This window comes from Lampris incognitus, chromosome 16 (assembly GCF_029633865.1).
Source record: "Lampris incognitus isolate fLamInc1 chromosome 16, fLamInc1.hap2, whole genome shotgun sequence".
Taxonomy (NCBI): Eukaryota; Metazoa; Chordata; class Actinopteri; order Lampriformes; family Lampridae; genus Lampris; species Lampris incognitus.
The window spans coordinates 17,501,107-17,519,886 of NC_079226.1; the positions used below are offsets into that span (position 1 = coordinate 17,501,107).

Consider the following 18,780-nt stretch of genomic DNA (forward strand, 5'->3'; position numbering starts at 1 on the left):
TCTGACATTTACACTAGACTTTAAAATGAAATTACATTTTTTTTCTTTCTGCAGTTACTATAGGAACATGAAACGATGCTCATGATTTTGAGGCGGACACAAAGTCTTTCAAAGTTGCAAGGTAAACATGTTCTGGAACATTATGGATGGGAATAGTCAAATCCCTGCAAAATCTTAGAGAGGATGACTTGAATTAGGGTTTGGCAGGGAACACAGTAACGATCAATGTGTTGTGTGGCACTAATTTTCCTTTTTATGGAAAAAAATAATCGTCAAGATTATATGGAAATATTGTATCAAAATTTAATGTTGCCGTCAATGTGATCGTGCATCAAAATCAAAACAAACGGTAAATCATTGAAAATATCATCACAAAGTGACATGTGGATATAAAGTACAGTAGTGCAACTTAATTTTTTTTTTTCGGCCAATTTTCTTTTACATTTTCTTAACAAAATAGAGGCACCTCAATGCACAATGGCATGTAACGGAAAGGAGCGGAGGTCAATGACAAGCTTAATCTTCGTCTCCTTCAACAGAAGTGATAAGCTATTTGTACATCCCAACAATCAGCAATGCAAAACAAAACAGGAAAAGGAGCACTCATTCCTATATACACAGCAAGGCTTTTACACTTTACTCCAAAGCAAGTATGCAATGATGAAATGTGACAACATTTCACAGCTTCAGCACACACACGTATTAACACAGAGTAGATGTCAATTTAGAAACAGGTAAACGATTCAGAAGACATTTTTGGAGAAAAAGTCCATAATCACCCACCACAGCATACCAAGAAATATCTTGGTCATAGCTATATTAATCTATTCCATTACCAACAGCTCCCCATAGCAAACACTGTGCAAAAATGAGAACGCATGAAAACACACAAAGCTCAATCCTCCAGCGTTCCCAAGCGTTGGTTCATAGGCCAGTCAAGAACCGAATTATAGGAAGCCCATAACAATATGAATGAGGCATTTATTTAAAAATGAAGTCAAACGCTCTATACATGAGGCATGTCGTTATATAAAGTCCATAGCTCTTGAAACGTGACAGTCCTTGGCCAGGTATGAGGCAGTTTATTTGGTAAACACACTTGTTTGGGTCTCAAGAGCGCTTCAGATTGGTGAGCCTGCGGACAAGCTGCTGCTGACGAGCCTTCAGATGCTTCTTCTCCTGGATCTGTTGCTTCTCTCTGGTGTGCAGCTTGAGGAGGTATTTTATGGCCTGATCTAAGATGGTGACCTTTGGGGTCTTTGTGGATTCCACCAGACCGGGGATCTGATCCCGCAATGCCATGAAACGGGAGCGCAGGGCTCTTCTCCGTTTCCTCTCCTGGAAATTGTGGTTCTGTCTGCGGTCCGTGTGCTCTGTGTCAGAGCTTTGGGGACTGTCTGACGAGGAGGGTGACTGGGACCCCAGATGATGACTAGACTCCAGGCAGGTACGCTTGCTCTGAGGCTCATCCTCGCTCTCCTCCTCATCCTCTGGGTCGCAATCTGGGGAGCGGGCAGCATAGTTGTGTTGCTGTCGATGGATAGACACGTGGAAGCGTTTGGGACACGAATCTGCACGGACTGTGATCGTCACCGGTTTTCGGCCACCAGCCAGCCGAGCCCGACTCTGTTTACTCTCCACAGTAACCACGTCAATTTCCTCCTCATCATCTGGGATGACAAAGAAAGAAAAAAACAACCACTCACCCATCAGTACACAGAGCAAAAAGTCATTCTATCAAATGAACCAATAAGATGAAATTGAGTCTTCAGTCTTCATAACCCAAAAATATTAAAACATTATGCTTTTTAATGATTGTTCTGATAAGAATTAGATATTTCACACATTGACTTCAGCATGGGAGTTTCCAAGAATCGGGTATCTAAGTAAAGAGCATTGTAGCACACAAGTATGCAAACCAAAAGATGTAAACATGGATTAAGATTCAGTGTTGGATGAATGGCAACATAACAGTGGTCATTCATGTCAATGCTTGCAGGAATTTATGCCTTTGTCAGTGAGGACTTAGCATATTCATTAACCATCGGAATCAGGGGATCTGCAGGGCAAGGAGCTCATGCCAATTTGAGAGGTCCGTTTCTCTCACGGTCTGTCGCTATGTGTGTGTATAGTAATAAATCATTCTGACTGCCATCACCCGCCCCTCTACCGCACTCTAATGGTAATGCTAAGTCAATGGAAAATAGTGTTAAGGAGGACTCTTGAACAAAAGCTCTAGTGGGGCAGTGCTGAATGCTGGTCTGACCAAAGCATTCAGACTATAAAAAAATGTGGTCATGTCAAATGTCAGATAACTAAAAAGTTGACGTGCTGCACCTATTATGCATGCACCAAAGTGCAACACTTGTGTAATATCATATTCAGGAAGAGATGGTGCATGCACCCTGGCCCATGCCCTCCAAATTACACATTATTGTAGGGCAGTGCAACCTTGAGGCAAGGGGCGGAGTTGGCCAATTTAGTGCTGGGTTAGTTCCTTACCAGATGAATCGGAGCGAGACTCAGAGCCGGATGACACCTGCTTTCTGCAGCTGTTGGCAGGAAAGGTAAGAACGGCGGTGGGGTCCACAAGGTCAGTTGCCAAGGTACCGGCCAGAGATACATCAGGTGAGGTGCACTGCGTCTTGCTGGTTTTAACAGAGATATGGGGTGTCAGGGGGAGATGAGTCTGGGCTGTAGACAGTCTCTCATTGACCTTCTCCATGTGACTGCTGACAGGGAAACAACTCCACATGCAGTCCTGGATAACGATGGAGCTGCGGTTCCCTAACAGCTCATCTGTTTTAGGTATAAACTGTCCCTCCAACTCCTCATCCTGTCCCAGGATCTTGGACAGCCAGCTCAGTTTGTCCCCCGAGGAGAGGTGCATGGTAGCCCCGCTGGGGGTCCAGGCGGGAGACATGGGAGGGCTGGGCAGCAACTCAAACTTTTTCCAAATTTCTTCGCTGGGTGCGGTGGACTTGTAGAAATCCTCCTCCGTGTCGAAGTCATCCAGAAAATAATGCTGATAACAGTCGAACTCCATCTCCAACCCCCCCGCCCACCCCAAGTCCTCCGGCGCTGTAATTCCAACAGTCGGTGAAGAACAACAGCAAAAATCGTCACCCACTCACGCTTGGTAAGAGCGGCTCCTTGCGCACCCTGGAGGGACAGGAATAGCGGAGTAGGTTAATTGACAACGTTTATGAAAGCAGTTAATGTCACCGCTCAACATGTTTTCAGTCACGTTACAAATAGGTTGTCATGGCGTGACACACTCCCCATTCCCTCTCCTAACAGCCCGTAAGACCGATTGCCTCTTGCGGATTCTCTCCGGTGGTGATGGGCTGCCCAACTGTGCAGGTACACAACGCTACCCTGCATTATGCAGCTATGACCCGCGTACAATTTAACCGCTATGCAAGTTTGGTGCGAGTGGTAAACGGATTGCGGCGTGTTCAAACGTTAGAAGATGCGGAGCGAAAACCCCAAAACATAGCCTTACTCCCCCGTCTGTGCTGAAATACAGACGGCGCTTTGTTCCACATGCATTCCTAAAAAGCAGACAGCTGAGCTCTGTCAGAGACAAAAGTGGGCCGCTTCTCATAACGTCGGTCACAGCTTTTACTAGACGTCTATTTCCTCCTCTGAACTTTGCAGTTAAGTTTGAAATCGGATTAAAGGAAGGAAGGAGGAACAACTACTCACCCGTTAAGTCAGTTTAAGTCACGGCATGGAAATCCCCTCATTGACCCCAAACTCCACGGCTGAAGAAGCAAGCAAGCAAGCCTGCAAGACGAGTTGAAACTGTCTCTTATTTCTGGGGAAACGCATTCAAGCTTCGACGCGGCTCGTCTAGTCGGTTCGTACGAAAGTGCTCTGCACACGTCTCGCCGGCCCGCCTCGCGGGGTTGCACAGAGGGTAAAAAACGCGCACAAGTGTGTTTTTGGCGCCAGTGAGGTCTGCGTTATAAGACGCTACACGGCGCAGGGAGGAGCCTGGCAAATATCTGCAGCGGTAGATCCGGGTAAGCCCCGTCATCTGCATAAAAGGCGTGAGTATGGCGCTCAGCCACGCCTTGTCCAGGAGAGTTTCCAAGTGAAATTCCCATTCGTTTCACCTTTTATTCAACGGGGACCATGCACATTAACATGAAAAAAAAAAACTGCACCAGAGTAAATTACCAGCTAATTTGCATCTGCAGTCTCTGGGCAGGAGGCACAATGACACAAACTGCAGGACAAAACACAAGAGAAAGAACAATGCAACGCAACAGACAATAGTTCCACCAGTGTTTAGAAAAAATATAAAGTGAGGGCAACTTGCAATGGCCATACATACATACAGACACACACATACATACATACATACATATACAGTAGCGAATTGGGGGGGGGGGCAGCCCGAACCGCCATAGTCGGGACGCGAACCCGTGTCTCCTGTACTAAAGGCGACAACGTTAGCCAGTCGACTAAAGGTCCGACCCCTTAACCAAGGGCTTACGTGTCTAATTATTCTTGTACATATAGTAACGTACACGAACATATATATACATATATGTGTCATTGATATATATCATCAAATATGTGTGTGTGTGTGAGAGAGAGAGAGAGAGAGAGAGAGAGAGAGAGAGAGAGAGAGAGAGAGAGAGAGAGAGAGAGCGAGAGAGAGAGAGAGAGAGAGAGAGAGAGAGAGAGAGAGAGAGAGAGAGAGAGAGAGAGCGAGCGAGCGAGCGATTTTTAAGCCAATATTTTCAAGTTGGTATGAAAATGACGAACCTGGTAGATTATCTGATATTGGTATGTACTGAGATTCATTTTCTCATTGCTCAAATGTCTCATGATAAGTGACATTCAAGGGATGTGTGGTGTATTGGATCGAGCACTCGGTGCACAACGGGATGTTGGTGCAACTAATCTAATCATGATCTAATAATCTTGAAGCACCGAATTATCATGCCACTGACTAGTCGAGTCCTTTCAGATAAACGCATGGGTTTTCAATCTGGGGCATTATGTCAGGATTGCTCACAGGACTTCATTATTCCAGCCTGATTACTTAAGCTCCTTAATATCGCTTATTCCATATTTGATTGTATCTGCATGATTCACCTGATATGTTGCCGTCACAGACACCAAATCCAATCCAGGTAGATGTCTCATTGCTTAATTAAATTAGTGTTGCACAAACAGAACCAGCAAAAGGAAATACATGTGATCCCTGTCCTGAAATGTCATTGTCCTGTGTGTTGACCATGGTACCAATCAAAGGTCTGAGTTGATGATACTATTCATTAGGTGACAACAGGAGCCGTGAGTGACTTATTCAAATCAACAGCATGTGAAAACAGTTTGACTCACCGGCCGATCGAAGAGACGACAACAGCTGTCTAAGCGTAAACCGTGAGAGAGATCGCTCTGATTGGCGGTTCAGCTTAGCGAATCAGTGCACGAGAAGAGAAACGAAAGCTGCGAAAGCAAGCAAACGACGAAGTCAAGAGGCCACACACAAGAGACTCTTCTAATTTCTCGTCATCTCACCTGAACATTTCAAGAGCATTTCCTCTCACGCATGCGCAGAACGTACATGCTAGCTGGCCGTTGGCTGTAGTCTTTGCGGTGTGTTCAAGTGCTACAGTCGCCGCTAGTTCTCTGATGTTGGTTTGGCGTATCTGGGCCCTTAAATGCCACGAGGATTGCTGTGACTTGCCATTTTACAATGCTGTGATTGCAAATATTCCCAAATCCTCTGTTACTAGTATACATGGCCATTGAAACTCTAGTTAATGGTCACGCCTATTTGCATATAAAACCGATTGTTGGTTTCGGTCGTATAAAGGGTGGGGATACCTGCAGTCAGTTGAGACTGAAGCAGTCACTTGAAACGTTTCTCTCAATAAACGTTGTGTCCAGATGAACTGATTCAACTTTCTTTGATTTCCTTACCTGGATTATTGAGCATGCATAAGACGGTTTGAGTCTACATTTAATACAAGTTTATCTTATTAATGAACCAAAAGTTTTAAAAAAAATTAAGACTTCATTCATTTCTTTTTCTTCCAGACAGTTCAAATGGGATCAATGTAGGGTATTTTCCTTCCTCTGGATAATAAGAACCTCATATGTCTCTTTAGTTGATTTGTTTTGTGAGCGAAATACAGTCCGGATGCAGTCTGCCTGCCTTCTGATGAACCTTTTCTCTGTTTTTCTCTCTGTCAAATATTTGATCAAGTAGCTGAAACTGCTACTATTCAAATCCCTTCAGAAATGTAGACTGATTGGCTGTGGAGAAGTTTCTGAAAAGCCAATCAATGAAACTTGTTGATGGAGCATTTGGTTTACAAAGGCTAAGAAAGGACGCTGATGGACTCTCATTAGCATATTCTGCAGTGTAGAAACGTTGGGGAGGAATCTCCCTTGTGTTTCTGAATGCACCTCATATGGTTATGCGGTGCATTCAGAAAGAATGCATTGTTGCAAAATATTTACACAGTGGGGAGGGGGGGCCAGTAAATCTTAGCACAGTTTTAAGACAGACGAGTTGGCATTTCAGAGCCAACATTTCTGCAGGTTAGCTGTCGTCCTTTTTTTGTGGGGGGGGGGGGGTAATGAATAATGGAATTTACTTGCAGATAAGGACATTTTTTGAGTGCCAAACAAGCACAGCCAATGGACTTATTTCATCTCTTCTTGTATGTTCGAAATTTAGTCAGAATGGAAATTATGAGGGGAAACAGTGTTTTACACTCCCCAGCTCCCCAAAGAAAAGGGGTTACAGTTCCCCCAATGTCTGGGAAAAAAACGTGAAAAGGTCACCAACAAATATCAACGTCCACACCCCCCCCCCTACCCACTTTATTGATCCAAACAGACCATGTCGCCTTAATTAAGTATCTCGGTGACAGAGAGGAGAGCCCCGCCAGCCCTGACCACATCCAGGTCAAGTTAATGACGCTGATTAGTGATGGGCATCTGTTGTTGGCGTTTAGACTGAGTTCAGACACGCTTATGGCCTGGTTTCCAGTTATGCAACCCACCGCCTCATATTGATGTTCCTTTTTTGATGGACTCTCCGAGCCCTTTTCGACCAAAGTAGCCCTGGTTCAGGCTCCGGTTCCGTTCAGGATTTTGAGAACCTTGGTATTGTGTGGCGAACGAGCCCGCGTTTCGACCAGTTTTTAGCGGAACCGTTGTACGCCATCAACGGGGGACTTTGTGCGTTGCACACCGGATGTAAACATTAGCTACATCCCACTGAAACCCACTAGCTAGCAACAATATGGCATCATTACATCGTCCAGCAACTCTGGGCAACTCTTTTTTATCGTCTCGGTAGTCCTTAAGTTTTGTTTTGTTTTGTTTTTTTACTTGTTGATAATTTGTTCTTGCGTTCGAGTGAACCCATTCTTGGTCATCTCTTCTACTAATTCGCCATACAGCTTACTCTTTCTTGTGCTACTCTCTAGTTTTCCCTGAGACTCGGGAGATGCCCAGATAACAACCCAATACCGAGTTTCCTCAGCTGACCACTGCGCACCCCTGTTATCTGCCGATTCCGCCATTATCTACCGTAACGCCATCTCCTCACTTCTTCCTCTGGAATGTCACGCGCCCATTGATGTCGTCACGGTTCGCGCTGAAAAACCTGCTATTTTTTGGTGTCGGTTCGGAGCTAAATTTTCGGGATCGCAACCAATTTATTTTTGGTCGAGATGCTCTGAACCGGCACCCCAACCCGTTCCCCGTTGGTGGAAAAGGGCCGTGAGCTCCTGTCTGGCGTCTATTTTACCACCTTGCCTTGTTGGGTTTGGTCTAGTCAATCAGGATAATTCACCCAAAACTTGGCCAGTTGCAACATGGGCCTTTCCTGGCACATCAATGTTACAGATCACCTAAGGAATGTTACAACAACAATCGTGATGATTCTTCATAAACAGTCATAACTGCGTTTCTTTCTCTTCATCCTCTAGAAGAGTAGGAATTCGGTTTTGATGGTGGAATATGTGCAGGATTGTGATATACGGTATAATGGGTTAATGTTTGATAGTGTTACGAAGCTGAAAATGTGGAATGTAAAAATGATGTGGCAAGTAAAGATGTACAGCTAAAATAATCTTTTGTTTTTAAAGGGAACAGATGAAAAAGAAATTACTGACATTGTCAAAAGATTTAAGAGTAAGTCAACAGACTGCAATGGTATTGAAATGTCACTAGTTAAAGATATTATTGAGCGTGTGGTGAAACCTCTTACATATTTATGCAATCAGTCTCTGAAAAGGCTGGAGATAGACACACACTCTCAAATTACAGACCTGTTTCTTTGCTTACATAATTCTCTAAAATATTGGAAAAAATATTCTACTCAAGGTTGGATGACTTTATCACAAAACATAATGTACTGTGTGAACAACAGTATGAATTTAGAACCAATAGGACTACATCATCTACACTCACTGATTTTGTGGAAGAGATAACAACTGCTATAGAAAAGGTCTGTGAATGTTCTCATTCATCCAGGTCATGGCTCTGTTAGCGACGGGCGTTGGTAAACATCGGGACGCAAAGAGCCATGGACATCTATAGCTCTGACAACGACTCCAAGAGGATCAATTCTGAGTCTCATCACCAGCCAGTCAGACTAGCGTGCTCTAGTTAGAAAGGCACGAACTGAGGAAGCCTCTTGGATGAGAGGCGAAACGTCTTCACGGATATATACCAAGTCCAGTTGCACTTGATTCAACTCCTTTGGATACTATAGAAAAGAAAGAATATGCTGTAGGAGTATTCTTAGATCTAAAAAAAAAAAAAGCATTTGATACGATTGACCATGTCTTGTTATTAAAAAACTACAAAAATATGGAATCAGAGGAGTAGCTCTTTCTTGGCTATCCAGTTACCTAAATAATAGGAACCAATATGGGCAAATTAATAATTATAAATCACAATTAATGATGATTAAGTGTGGAGTTCCTCAAGGCTCAGTGTTGGGGCCACTCTTGTTTATTTTGTACATTAATAATATATGTGAGGTTTCAAAAGCACTAAAAATAATTTTATTTGCAGATGACACAAACCTAATTTGCAGTGGGGACAACTTGGAAAAACTTTTGGATACAGTGGGACATGAATTGAAGAAACTAATGAGATGGTTTGATTCAAATAAACTAACACTAAATCTAAGCAAAACGAAATTCGTAATATTTGGGAATCGGTCAACAAACTCACACAAGAAGCTCGAGATAAAGGATGTAGAAATCGGAAAAAATGTCGGAAATCAGATTTCTTGGAGTATTAATAGACAATAAATTATGTTGGAAAGCACATATAAAGTATATTAAAGCAAAAATATCAAAGTCAATTGCAATACTATATAAAGTCAACGATCTCCTGCATCAACCAGCACTATACACCTTGTACTGCTCCTTCATACTTCCATACATCACCTACTGTGTGGAAGTGTGGGGGAACACATACAAAACAAACACAGATCCAATTTTCATCCTTCAAAAAAGAGCCATTAGAATTATAAACAAAACCACTTAGAGAGAGCCTACAAACCCACTCTTTATCAAACTGAAAGCACTCAAATTTAAGGATTTGGTTGACTTCAAAACAATTCAAATCATGTACAGAGTAAAACATCAGCAGTTACCAAACAGTGTCCAAAAGTTGTTCCAAAGGAGGGAAAGTAAACAGGATCTCAGAGGAATATGTATATTCAAAAAAACAACTAGTGGGGGCAAATGCAAAACTTCATTGTATATCCAGCAAAGGAGTCAATCTATAGAACAGCTGTACAAAAGAGATTAAGATGTGTACGTCAATAAGTAAGTTTAAACAACTCTTTAAAAACAACATATGGATGAAGAAAGAGGAGGACTGGAATAACATGACATGACACATGATGTGTAAGGAGCCTTGTTTGACTTGTACTGTTTTGTTTATTTTGATCTCTATGCATTGGCATTTCTTTTGTTTGTTTTTTTCCCACTTTTGTTTTGTCTTGAAAGTTTTGTTTTGTTTTGATTTGATGGATAAAGTATAAGAAAGGGGTAGGACCAGAAAAGTTCTTTACTTCATCCTACGCCCTTTTCCAACATGGTCCAGTTATCACTTGTGTTGTTACAGAGAGTTTGCAAAATATGTTCACTATTATTTCCATTTGTTCGTGTATTCCTGCCTGTGATTTTACTTTTGTTATTTTAGCATGTTCGAAATAAACGAAACCATAATTAATATTAGAAATTAAGAAATATGCAAACCTCATTTTGGTCAAGAGAGTAAATTTTGGAGCGCTTCTCTACAAAGCACTGTTGCCATGTACCTCACATCAGACACTAAGTTCTGCAAATTCAGATGCCGTTCTGCTAAGTGGACCACCTCTGAATCGCTCAGAAAGGCAACCCCCCCCCCTCTCATAAAATTCACATGAGGGCCCTACTACTCCTCCTCCTACTCTCTCGCCCATTTTTGCATAAGGAGTAAAAATGAAAAACTTGAAACCTTTTCCTCAGCAGGGGCATTGTTGGGTTAACAATGCTTAACACCAACAATGGCCCTGCACCCCGAGTCATCTCCAGTTTAACTTCAAGTACCCACCATTGTCCCTTATTGTTAGAGTGGCATATGTGTGAGGAGGGGAGAGACAACTGGAGAGGGCGGAACAACGGGAGGAGCGGTGGGAGTGAAAGGGAGCGGACTCACCTTTGGAGTGTATTCATGCGGTGCACATTAACACCCACTCAGTCGCTGAGAGAGAGCATCGGGCAAAAGGGGTGGAGGAATGCTGATGTTTTCGGGGGTTGTCCCTGAAATTGTCCTCATGTGCGGTACCAGGGATTCCCTCTTCTTCCCCATGACCCCTATGACCCAGGAACCTCTATCCCCGGACCTCTGACCTTCTCCTCCCATGCAAAAACATATAAACTGAAACAGATTGACATGGGCCCAGTCACCCAATGCTGGGAGACAGGTCTCGGAGGGATGGAGGGGAAAAGAGAGGAACATGTTATTGCTCCCCAGGGATGAATAGCGCGGTATTATGACACACCCGCAAAGTGCTGTGAGACTGTAATCAGCGCCGTGTAAAAACTCCATGCCTTTCATAGTGCTAGGTTTTACATGTCCAACTTCCTCTATATTTTGCGTTGCTTGCACTGAATGTATTTCAACTGTTAATCTAAGAACAGCCCAGAGACACCATGCTCTCGACATCTGTTTAGTTATTTGTTTATTCTGGTTTATATAATTTCTTTTCAGGGCATTATTACTAAATGTGGACACTGAGGAGTACTTCAGGCTATTGTAGAGACTAACCATCTCCTATTCTCCTTTGCTATTGTAAACGTGTTTCACTATCACGTACGTGACGTGAGGTTGTTTTGACTTTATTGACATTCGTTATTTCTGCTAACATAGAATATTGAACTCACAGTTTTAATGTTTTAATTTGTCATTTTGCACATTGCTTGGCTTCACAGTAGTGGTAGGGCTGCTGAAACACTACTTCGTGTTTGAACATAACCACTAATGCAAATGCAAGAGTGTTTACTTCCAAACATGAGGGCAGCATCAGAGATAAGACATCTTAAGTACTTGGTGTAACCACACAATCTTTGCAACGGACACAGTTTAAGGTTTGCTGCCACCTGCTGTTTCATGTAGGTATCGCTGTATGTACGTATGTGTATAAGTAATTTCTTTAACCCAGACAGTACAAGCCTATTTCATGCTACATGCAATCATCAGCTGTCAATAGAGCTAAACAACAAAGAGCATAACATAAATACAACTGTCTCGCCGTGGACATCACGTGCACAACATCCAGTAGGGAAGAGGGGGGGGGGCTACATTTGAATACATATGATCACTAACCGTCCAGTAAGGGGGGGGGGGGTGCATACAAAGTTAATGGCATTTGTCTATTGGCATTTATGTATTTATAATTACAAAGTAGATACTTATATCTGTGTCTGCAGCTGCTGGCCAAGGATCGGCTCTGAGCCCTTTCTTGTTTGTAATGGTGATGGACGAGATCAGGCAGGAGTCTCCGTGGATGACTTTGTGATCTGTAGAGAGAGTAGGGTGCAGGTTGGGGAGAACCTGGAGAGGTGGAGGTTATGCACTGGAGAGAAGAGGAATGAAAGTCAGTAGGAGCAAGACGGAATATATATGTGTTAATGAGAGGGAGGACAGTGGAATGGTGAGGATGCAAGGAGTGGAGGTGACGAAGGCTTATGAGTTTAAATACTTGGGGTCAACTGTCCAAAGCAACGGGGAGTGCAGAAGAGAGGTGAAGAAGACAGTGCAGGCAGGGTGGAGTGGGTGGAGAAGCGTGTCAGGAGTGATTTGCGACAGAAGGGTACCAGCAAGATGGTTGTGAGACCAGCTATGTTATATGGTTTGGAGACAGTGGCACTGATGAAAAAACAGGAGGCAGAGCTGGAGGTGGAGGTGGCAGAGTTGAAGATGCAAAGATTTTCATCGGGAGTGACGGAGAAGGACAGGATTAGGAACAAGTATATTAGAGGGACTGCTCAGGTTGGACGGTTTGGAAACAAAGTAAGACAGGCAAAATGCAACTTGGTTGATTGATTGATTGATTGATTGATTGATTGATTGATTGATTGATTGATCGATCGGTTGGTCGGTTGGTTGGTTGGTTGATTGATTGATTGATTGATTGATTGAATGATTGATTGATTGAATGATTGATTGAATGAATGATTTGGACATGTGTGGAGGAGAGATGCTGGGTATATTGCGAGAAGGATGTTGAATATGGAGCTGCCAGGGGAGAGGAAAAGAGGAGGGCCAAAGAGGAGGTTTATGGATGTGGTGAGGGAGGACATGCAGGTGGCTGGTGTGACAGAGGAAGCTGCAGAGGACAGGAAGAGATGGAAACGGATGAGCCGCTGTGGCGACCCCTAACGGGAGCAGCCGAAAGTAGTAGTAGTAGATACTTTGGCACTGCCTATCTACTGTCTGTTACACTGGACACACAGAATTAGTGCCTATATTTTTGTTGTTTGGTGAAACTCCTTAGTGCCTTAAAAGAACACTAAAAGGGGGTGACCTTTCATTTAATTTATTATTCTCTATTGTGAATAAATAATACATCTTCATGAAAGGTCATTTCACCTTTTTCATTGTCCTGTTAATAAATATATAATAAACAGAGGGGGTTAAAAGAGTTAAAAGTACAGGATTTTACAAGGATAAGGTTAAAGTTTAAAATACATTTGCATCATAATATCTTAAGTTGGCAGACAATTAATACTTTACTTACCTTTAAGGGGTAACCTACATAAAAACAAAACGAGGTTTATGTTAAAGGACCCAGGGCACTGTATCTCAGGTAAGGGGATACCAAGAAGGCACTACAAAACACTCTTGTGTCTACATTCACACTCTGTTTATATTTATTCCTTCCCACTCTCGTAGAGTTATCTTACTTACACAAATGCACTACCGTATAAATTTAAATAGTCAAGTCAATTTTATTTGTATAGCCCATTATCGCACATTACAAATTTGCCACGGGGGGTTTTACTGCAATACAACATCCTGTCCTTAGACCCTTGCATCGGATAAGCAACAACTCCCTAAAAACCTTTTAATAGGCAGAAACAAATGGGACGAAACCTCAGGGAGAACAACAGAGGAGGGCTCTCTCCCAATTTGGACAGACGCGCAATGGATGTTGTGTGTACAGAGTAAAACATAATTTACAGAATACCACATTGAAAGAGAATAACCGAATTATAAAGGAATTATTGGTAAAATATTAAACACCTTAGTCTGCCTCAAGCAGAGTAACAACCTTCTGTACAGGTCTTTCAAGGAACACCGTTTTAGTTGTGGGTTTCCCCTTTTTTTCCAAATGTGGTGTTACTAACCAGCAGTCTTAGCTTTATCACCCTACTATCTGAACCTGGATAGATTTCTGTGATTCTGGCCAGCTTCCATTCATTGCGTGGTGCCAGATCATCTTGTGGAAGGACGATGTCATTGACCTTCAAGTTCCTTTTGTTCTTGTGCCACTTTTGTCTTGGTTGTAAGTTCAAAAGATATTCTTTCTTCCATCGAGTCCAAAACTCATTAGCCAAATACTGCACTCAGTGCCACCTCTTTTGAAAGATATTCTCTGACAAATTGTCCAGGTGGGGGCAGAATGATTGTAGACTTCATTGTAAGGGTGTGGTTCGAAGTTAAAGGTTCAGGTCCGGATGGGTCATTCAAATGTTCCGGGGTGAGTGGTCTGCTGATGACAATGGCCATAACCTCATACAGGAACGTCCTTAGAGAGGCGCTGTCGAGCCTTTGTGCTGACTGGTCGAGAAAAGCAGTAAGAACACTCCTTATGTTTCTTATTTGCCTCTCCCAGAAACCGCCCATGTGACTTGCCGCTGGAGGGTCATAAGAAATTCAGATCCTAGAGCCTTCACACTTTCTTGATCCATCCTTTCACGAGTTTTGTAAACTCTCTCCTTGCACCAACAAAACTGATTCCTTGGTAACATCTTAGTTGACGAACATTTATAGCAATGGACACTCATAAAGCATTGACAAATGCGTCAGTCGTCATGTCATCAATCATCTCCATGTGTATGGCTGTTGAACATAGACAGGTAAATAAGAGACCATATCTTCTGAGATCCTTCCTTCCTTCTTTAACATAGATAAGACCAAAACAGTATATGTCGGTGTAAGTGAAGGGTGGAGTTGTTTCCGTTCTATCGTGTGGTAAGTCACCCATTCTTTGTTCTTCAGTACTTTCTGCACTTGACACATTTGGAGAAGTGTGACAAGACTGCACTGCTGCATCTCAGGATCCACCATCCATTAGCTCGCAGTTCGTTCGTCATTCCACATCAATACTGAAGGTTCATTAATTGGAGTTCTGTTTGCACTTAAAGCACCTGCCAGCACCTTGACGAGCTCTGTTGTGCTTTCATTTGAGGGGGTGGTCACCGCTTGTGGTATGAGAGACAGGGACAGAGGACTTGTGAGAACAGGCACTTGGTTATCTGCCGCCATCTCATGTTCTAGAATGTCCTAGTATGTCTTTCCGCTCTTCCTCTGTGGCCTTCACTTTACCATACACCTGCATTCTAGCTCATGCTGCATTGAGACCTTCCATTGCCTCCAAATGCTGCATCGTTCTCCGTTTTCCCTCCAGAGTCTTTTGTAAAGCTGCTTGCTCTTACTGTTGAGCTTTAATTTTAGCTTCCTCTTTCGCTCTCTGTATTCTTCATTTTACCTCTTCTGCTCCTTGTTCTAAACGATGCTCCGTGACTGCTGCCTCTTAATCAGCTATCTTCCTTTTAGCCTCTGCTTCTAGACGCTGCATTTCCAATTGTTCTCTTTCTTGTTCTTGTAACTCTTTCAGAAAAGCTTGGTTTGCAGCAGCGGCAGCTTATTGTCATTTTACAGAAGACCTGCTTGAATGCTCTGAGGAGCCTTTCAAGATAGAAGCAGCAGACCATACATACCAAGAAAACACCTTAGTCACACATCGGAGTGAGAGAACGATGTAACATTGAAACAGGATAACAAAATTATGTGGCTTGTGATGGACTGGCAGCCTGTCCAGGGTGTCTTCCCGCCTGCCACCCAATGACTGTTAACCCCGCGACCCAACTTCGGATAAGCGGCTTGGATAATAAAATTTTTTTTTAAAAAGTGATGAGGAGGATGCCAAGCAGTGTCCAGGTGGCGATCATCATCACCATGAAGACCTGGGAGGAGGACAACACATGCACACAGGGGAGACTCCCATCACACCATTCACACACACAGAAAAAGGAAGAAAGGAGAAGACATCATTCAGAAAGAAACGACATGAGAGAAGGAAAATGTTTGTGATAGTGAATAATCTATACTCTATAATACTGTATATGTACTGTATATATTTAAAAAAAAATTTTTTTTTTACTGTGTCATATTTATTGACCTTCCATATTACCTCTATACATTTGTATTTATTATACCTTGCACTTTACTGTACTATATTGCACTTTCTGGTTAGATGCCCAACTATATTTTATTCTTAGTACTTCTACTCTGTGCAGTGACAATAAAGTTTAATCTAATTGAATCTGATCAAATCTAAATTTTAAGGAAATTAAAAGATTTGTCTGCTACGAAATATTTCACGGACCATCACGACTAGTATCATTAAGTCCAGCAGGTGGCGGTGTCACCCCAATCGCCTCATTCAGACGACATAGTCCAGTCCAAACTATGCATTGAAACTACAAATCACTTGGGAGAAAGAACAAAATTGTTATTTTGCCTCCTTATTACATAGACGTGAGAAGATTTCTATTTGAAAATATTAAGCTTTTTAAAATTATGAGGACAACCAGTTTACTTTGTTGGTTGAAATAGCCTGTAGGTGAATTCACACAATTTCTGCTCAGTATGTTTCATTCTGTGTATGCACTTGCCAGTACTTTTGTGTGTTGTGTGATTTTTTTTTTTAACAACTGTGGAAATTCATATCCTGGCAACATTGGGGGGAAACGTATTTTCAGTTGTTATTTCTTCTCTTCGTGGCGCAATTCTTTTTTCACTATTTAAGTTGTTATACTCGAGGACGCATAAAAGTTCCAAAACGACCAAATAATGATAACTAGATGGTGTAAAATATATTGTAAAAGTGGGTCACGCCGACAGAGCTTAAGGCATAGACAGTAGATTGTAGCCGGGCGGCGTTTCCCGATTGAAATGTCCATTTCCGCATAATCATGGCAGTTGGACATTTCCCTGCAATGGACTGAAACAGAGTTAAATTTTACAACTTTTCGCGCGTGCATGTACACGCACGTGCACATGACCAGGGTCAAGGACATTTTACCTTCAACTTCAAGGTCAGGCCAAGGCCAGGGTGCTGATGAGGGTCAAGGTCAGAGATGGTGTTTAGGCAATATGTCTCAACCAACAGCTTGTTATTGTTTACAACAAGCCTCTCTCTCTCTCTCTCTCTCTCTCAAATTTGCTTTTATTAGCATGACAAATATACATTTGTATTGCAAAGCATTTTCACATAAAGGACAATAAGAGTGCACGGATACAGAACATATATACATCGACACATGCAATAAAACAACTTACACAGCTACGTCATGGCGACAAGATCCTGTGTGAGTGGATGTGTGTGAATTTGTCAGTCTGTGTGTGTGTGTGTGTGTGTGTGTGTGTGTGTGTGTGTGTGTGTGTGTGTGTGTGTGTGTGTGTGTGCCATAGGGGTCACCATCTGCCAACTCTCTTGCTCTCTCTGTGCGTGTGTCTGGTGTGGCCATATGTATGCACAACTGGTAACAAAAATAAACGGATTAGAATACTGTAGGTTAGTCAAAGTCATAAGACCAGCTAAATTCCCTGTACCACCACCAAACGATCCATGTGGACTTTTTCTTTCTCCGACTCTAAGTGGGTCGTTATAAATTGAAAATGCAAGGGGGCATAAATACCCAAATCATACATGCAGTATATAAGTCCAGGAGACCAGTATCTAACATCAGCTCTGTCTATTAGCTCTAATATCACAATAACTGTGACTGCCATAGGGGTCACCGTCTGCCAACTCTGATCAGCAGCTCTTCTCTTTGAAAGGTTAGGTAGACCCTCTGAAAACTTTGTAAATGCATTTATCTGGAAGATAAGATAATGCATGATATGAGTCTGCAAGGCGGGAATTTCACAGGTGGAGCAACATTTGATTTGGTTATTGCAGGAGTCTAAACTTTTACAGTGGAATAACGTACTTATTGACGTATTCATTTTCTAGGTGGGAAATGCATGATCCCCTGACTTTTTAATGGGAGGTAGCCAGGGGCATTTCCAGGATTTGAGGACATCCGGGGCTTAGCCCAGACTTTTGTAGGGGGGGGGGGTCAGGGGGGATCCTCCACCTGAACATTTTTTAATAAACGGGCTCTACTTTAAGGATTTTTTTTGTGTGCTCTGGCACCTTATTTACATTCAAAGTAGGCTACATATCTTAATCATGGAAAAATTGAAACGTGTACCTCAAAAACTGTTGTTTACTCTCCAGATTAATTATGAATTGCGATGTTAAAATATTAGCAGTTGTCAGTAATTAGTATTAGTATTGAGCAGAGCCAGAATACTTGACAACTGCTATCATTAAACATTTATTGACATGCTACAGGACCAGACTAGAGAGAGGAAAAATCTAAATGTATTTACATTAACACTGGTTTATTGGAATATTACATTTTCACACACACACACACACACACACACACACACACACACACACACACACACACACACACACACACACACACACACACACACACACACACACACACACACACACACACACACACGGAGTTCCTTTAGAGACCTGCATTTATTTTGACAGGCTGTTATGTTACGAAGACTATCGGACATTCACACACGTTATGTTTTTTTGTTTGTTTGTTTGTTGTTGTTTTTTTGTCGGGCTTCACGTAGATTTAAATTTATAACTCTATTCGGGGCTACACTCAAAGCGTTCGGGGCCTGAGCCCCGGAAAAACGACCTGGTGACGCCGATGGACGTAGCTAATGGGACCCAGAAGGCTGAGTAACCGAATGCTAGCGGCCAGCCTGCAGCATGCTGTAGTCTTCTCCAAATGACTGACTGTTTAGATCCCACACTTCCCTCCCGGAACCTCAATTTCCACCTATGGTGGCACCTCATAGTACTGTTCTGCCCACGAGCTCCCTCCACTGGCCTCATCTGTCTTTAACCCTCTCACCGGGAGT

At 42.6% G+C, this 18,780-nt stretch overlaps 1 protein-coding gene across 1 annotated transcript; it reads right to left on the bottom strand.

Annotated features, from left to right (window-relative positions):
- Positions 1 to 289: 289 nt before the first annotated feature.
- On the bottom strand, positions 290 to 3,061 carry LOC130126629 (protein L-Myc-1b-like). Its single transcript, XM_056296233.1, has 2 exons — positions 2,503 to 3,061; positions 290 to 1,670 (listed from the first exon to the last, which is right to left on the bottom strand). Exons 1-2 carry the CDS (start codon positions 3,044 to 3,046, stop codon positions 1,111 to 1,113), a joined length of 1,104 nt encoding a protein of 367 aa, XP_056152208.1. The 5' UTR covers positions 3,047 to 3,061; the 3' UTR covers positions 290 to 1,110.
- Positions 3,062 to 18,780: the final 15,719 nt, after the last annotated feature.

Bases quoted from the DNA above. Each gene is read 5' to 3' on its own strand.
- LOC130126629 (XM_056296233.1), bottom strand. From the start codon at position 3,046: ATGGAGTTCGACTGTTATCAGCATTATTTTCTGGATGACTTCGACACG. The intron at 1,671-2,502 runs GTAAGGAACTAA...TTGTCATCCCAG, and splicing joins GTCTCGCTCCGATTCATCTG to ATGATGAGGAGGAAATTGAC.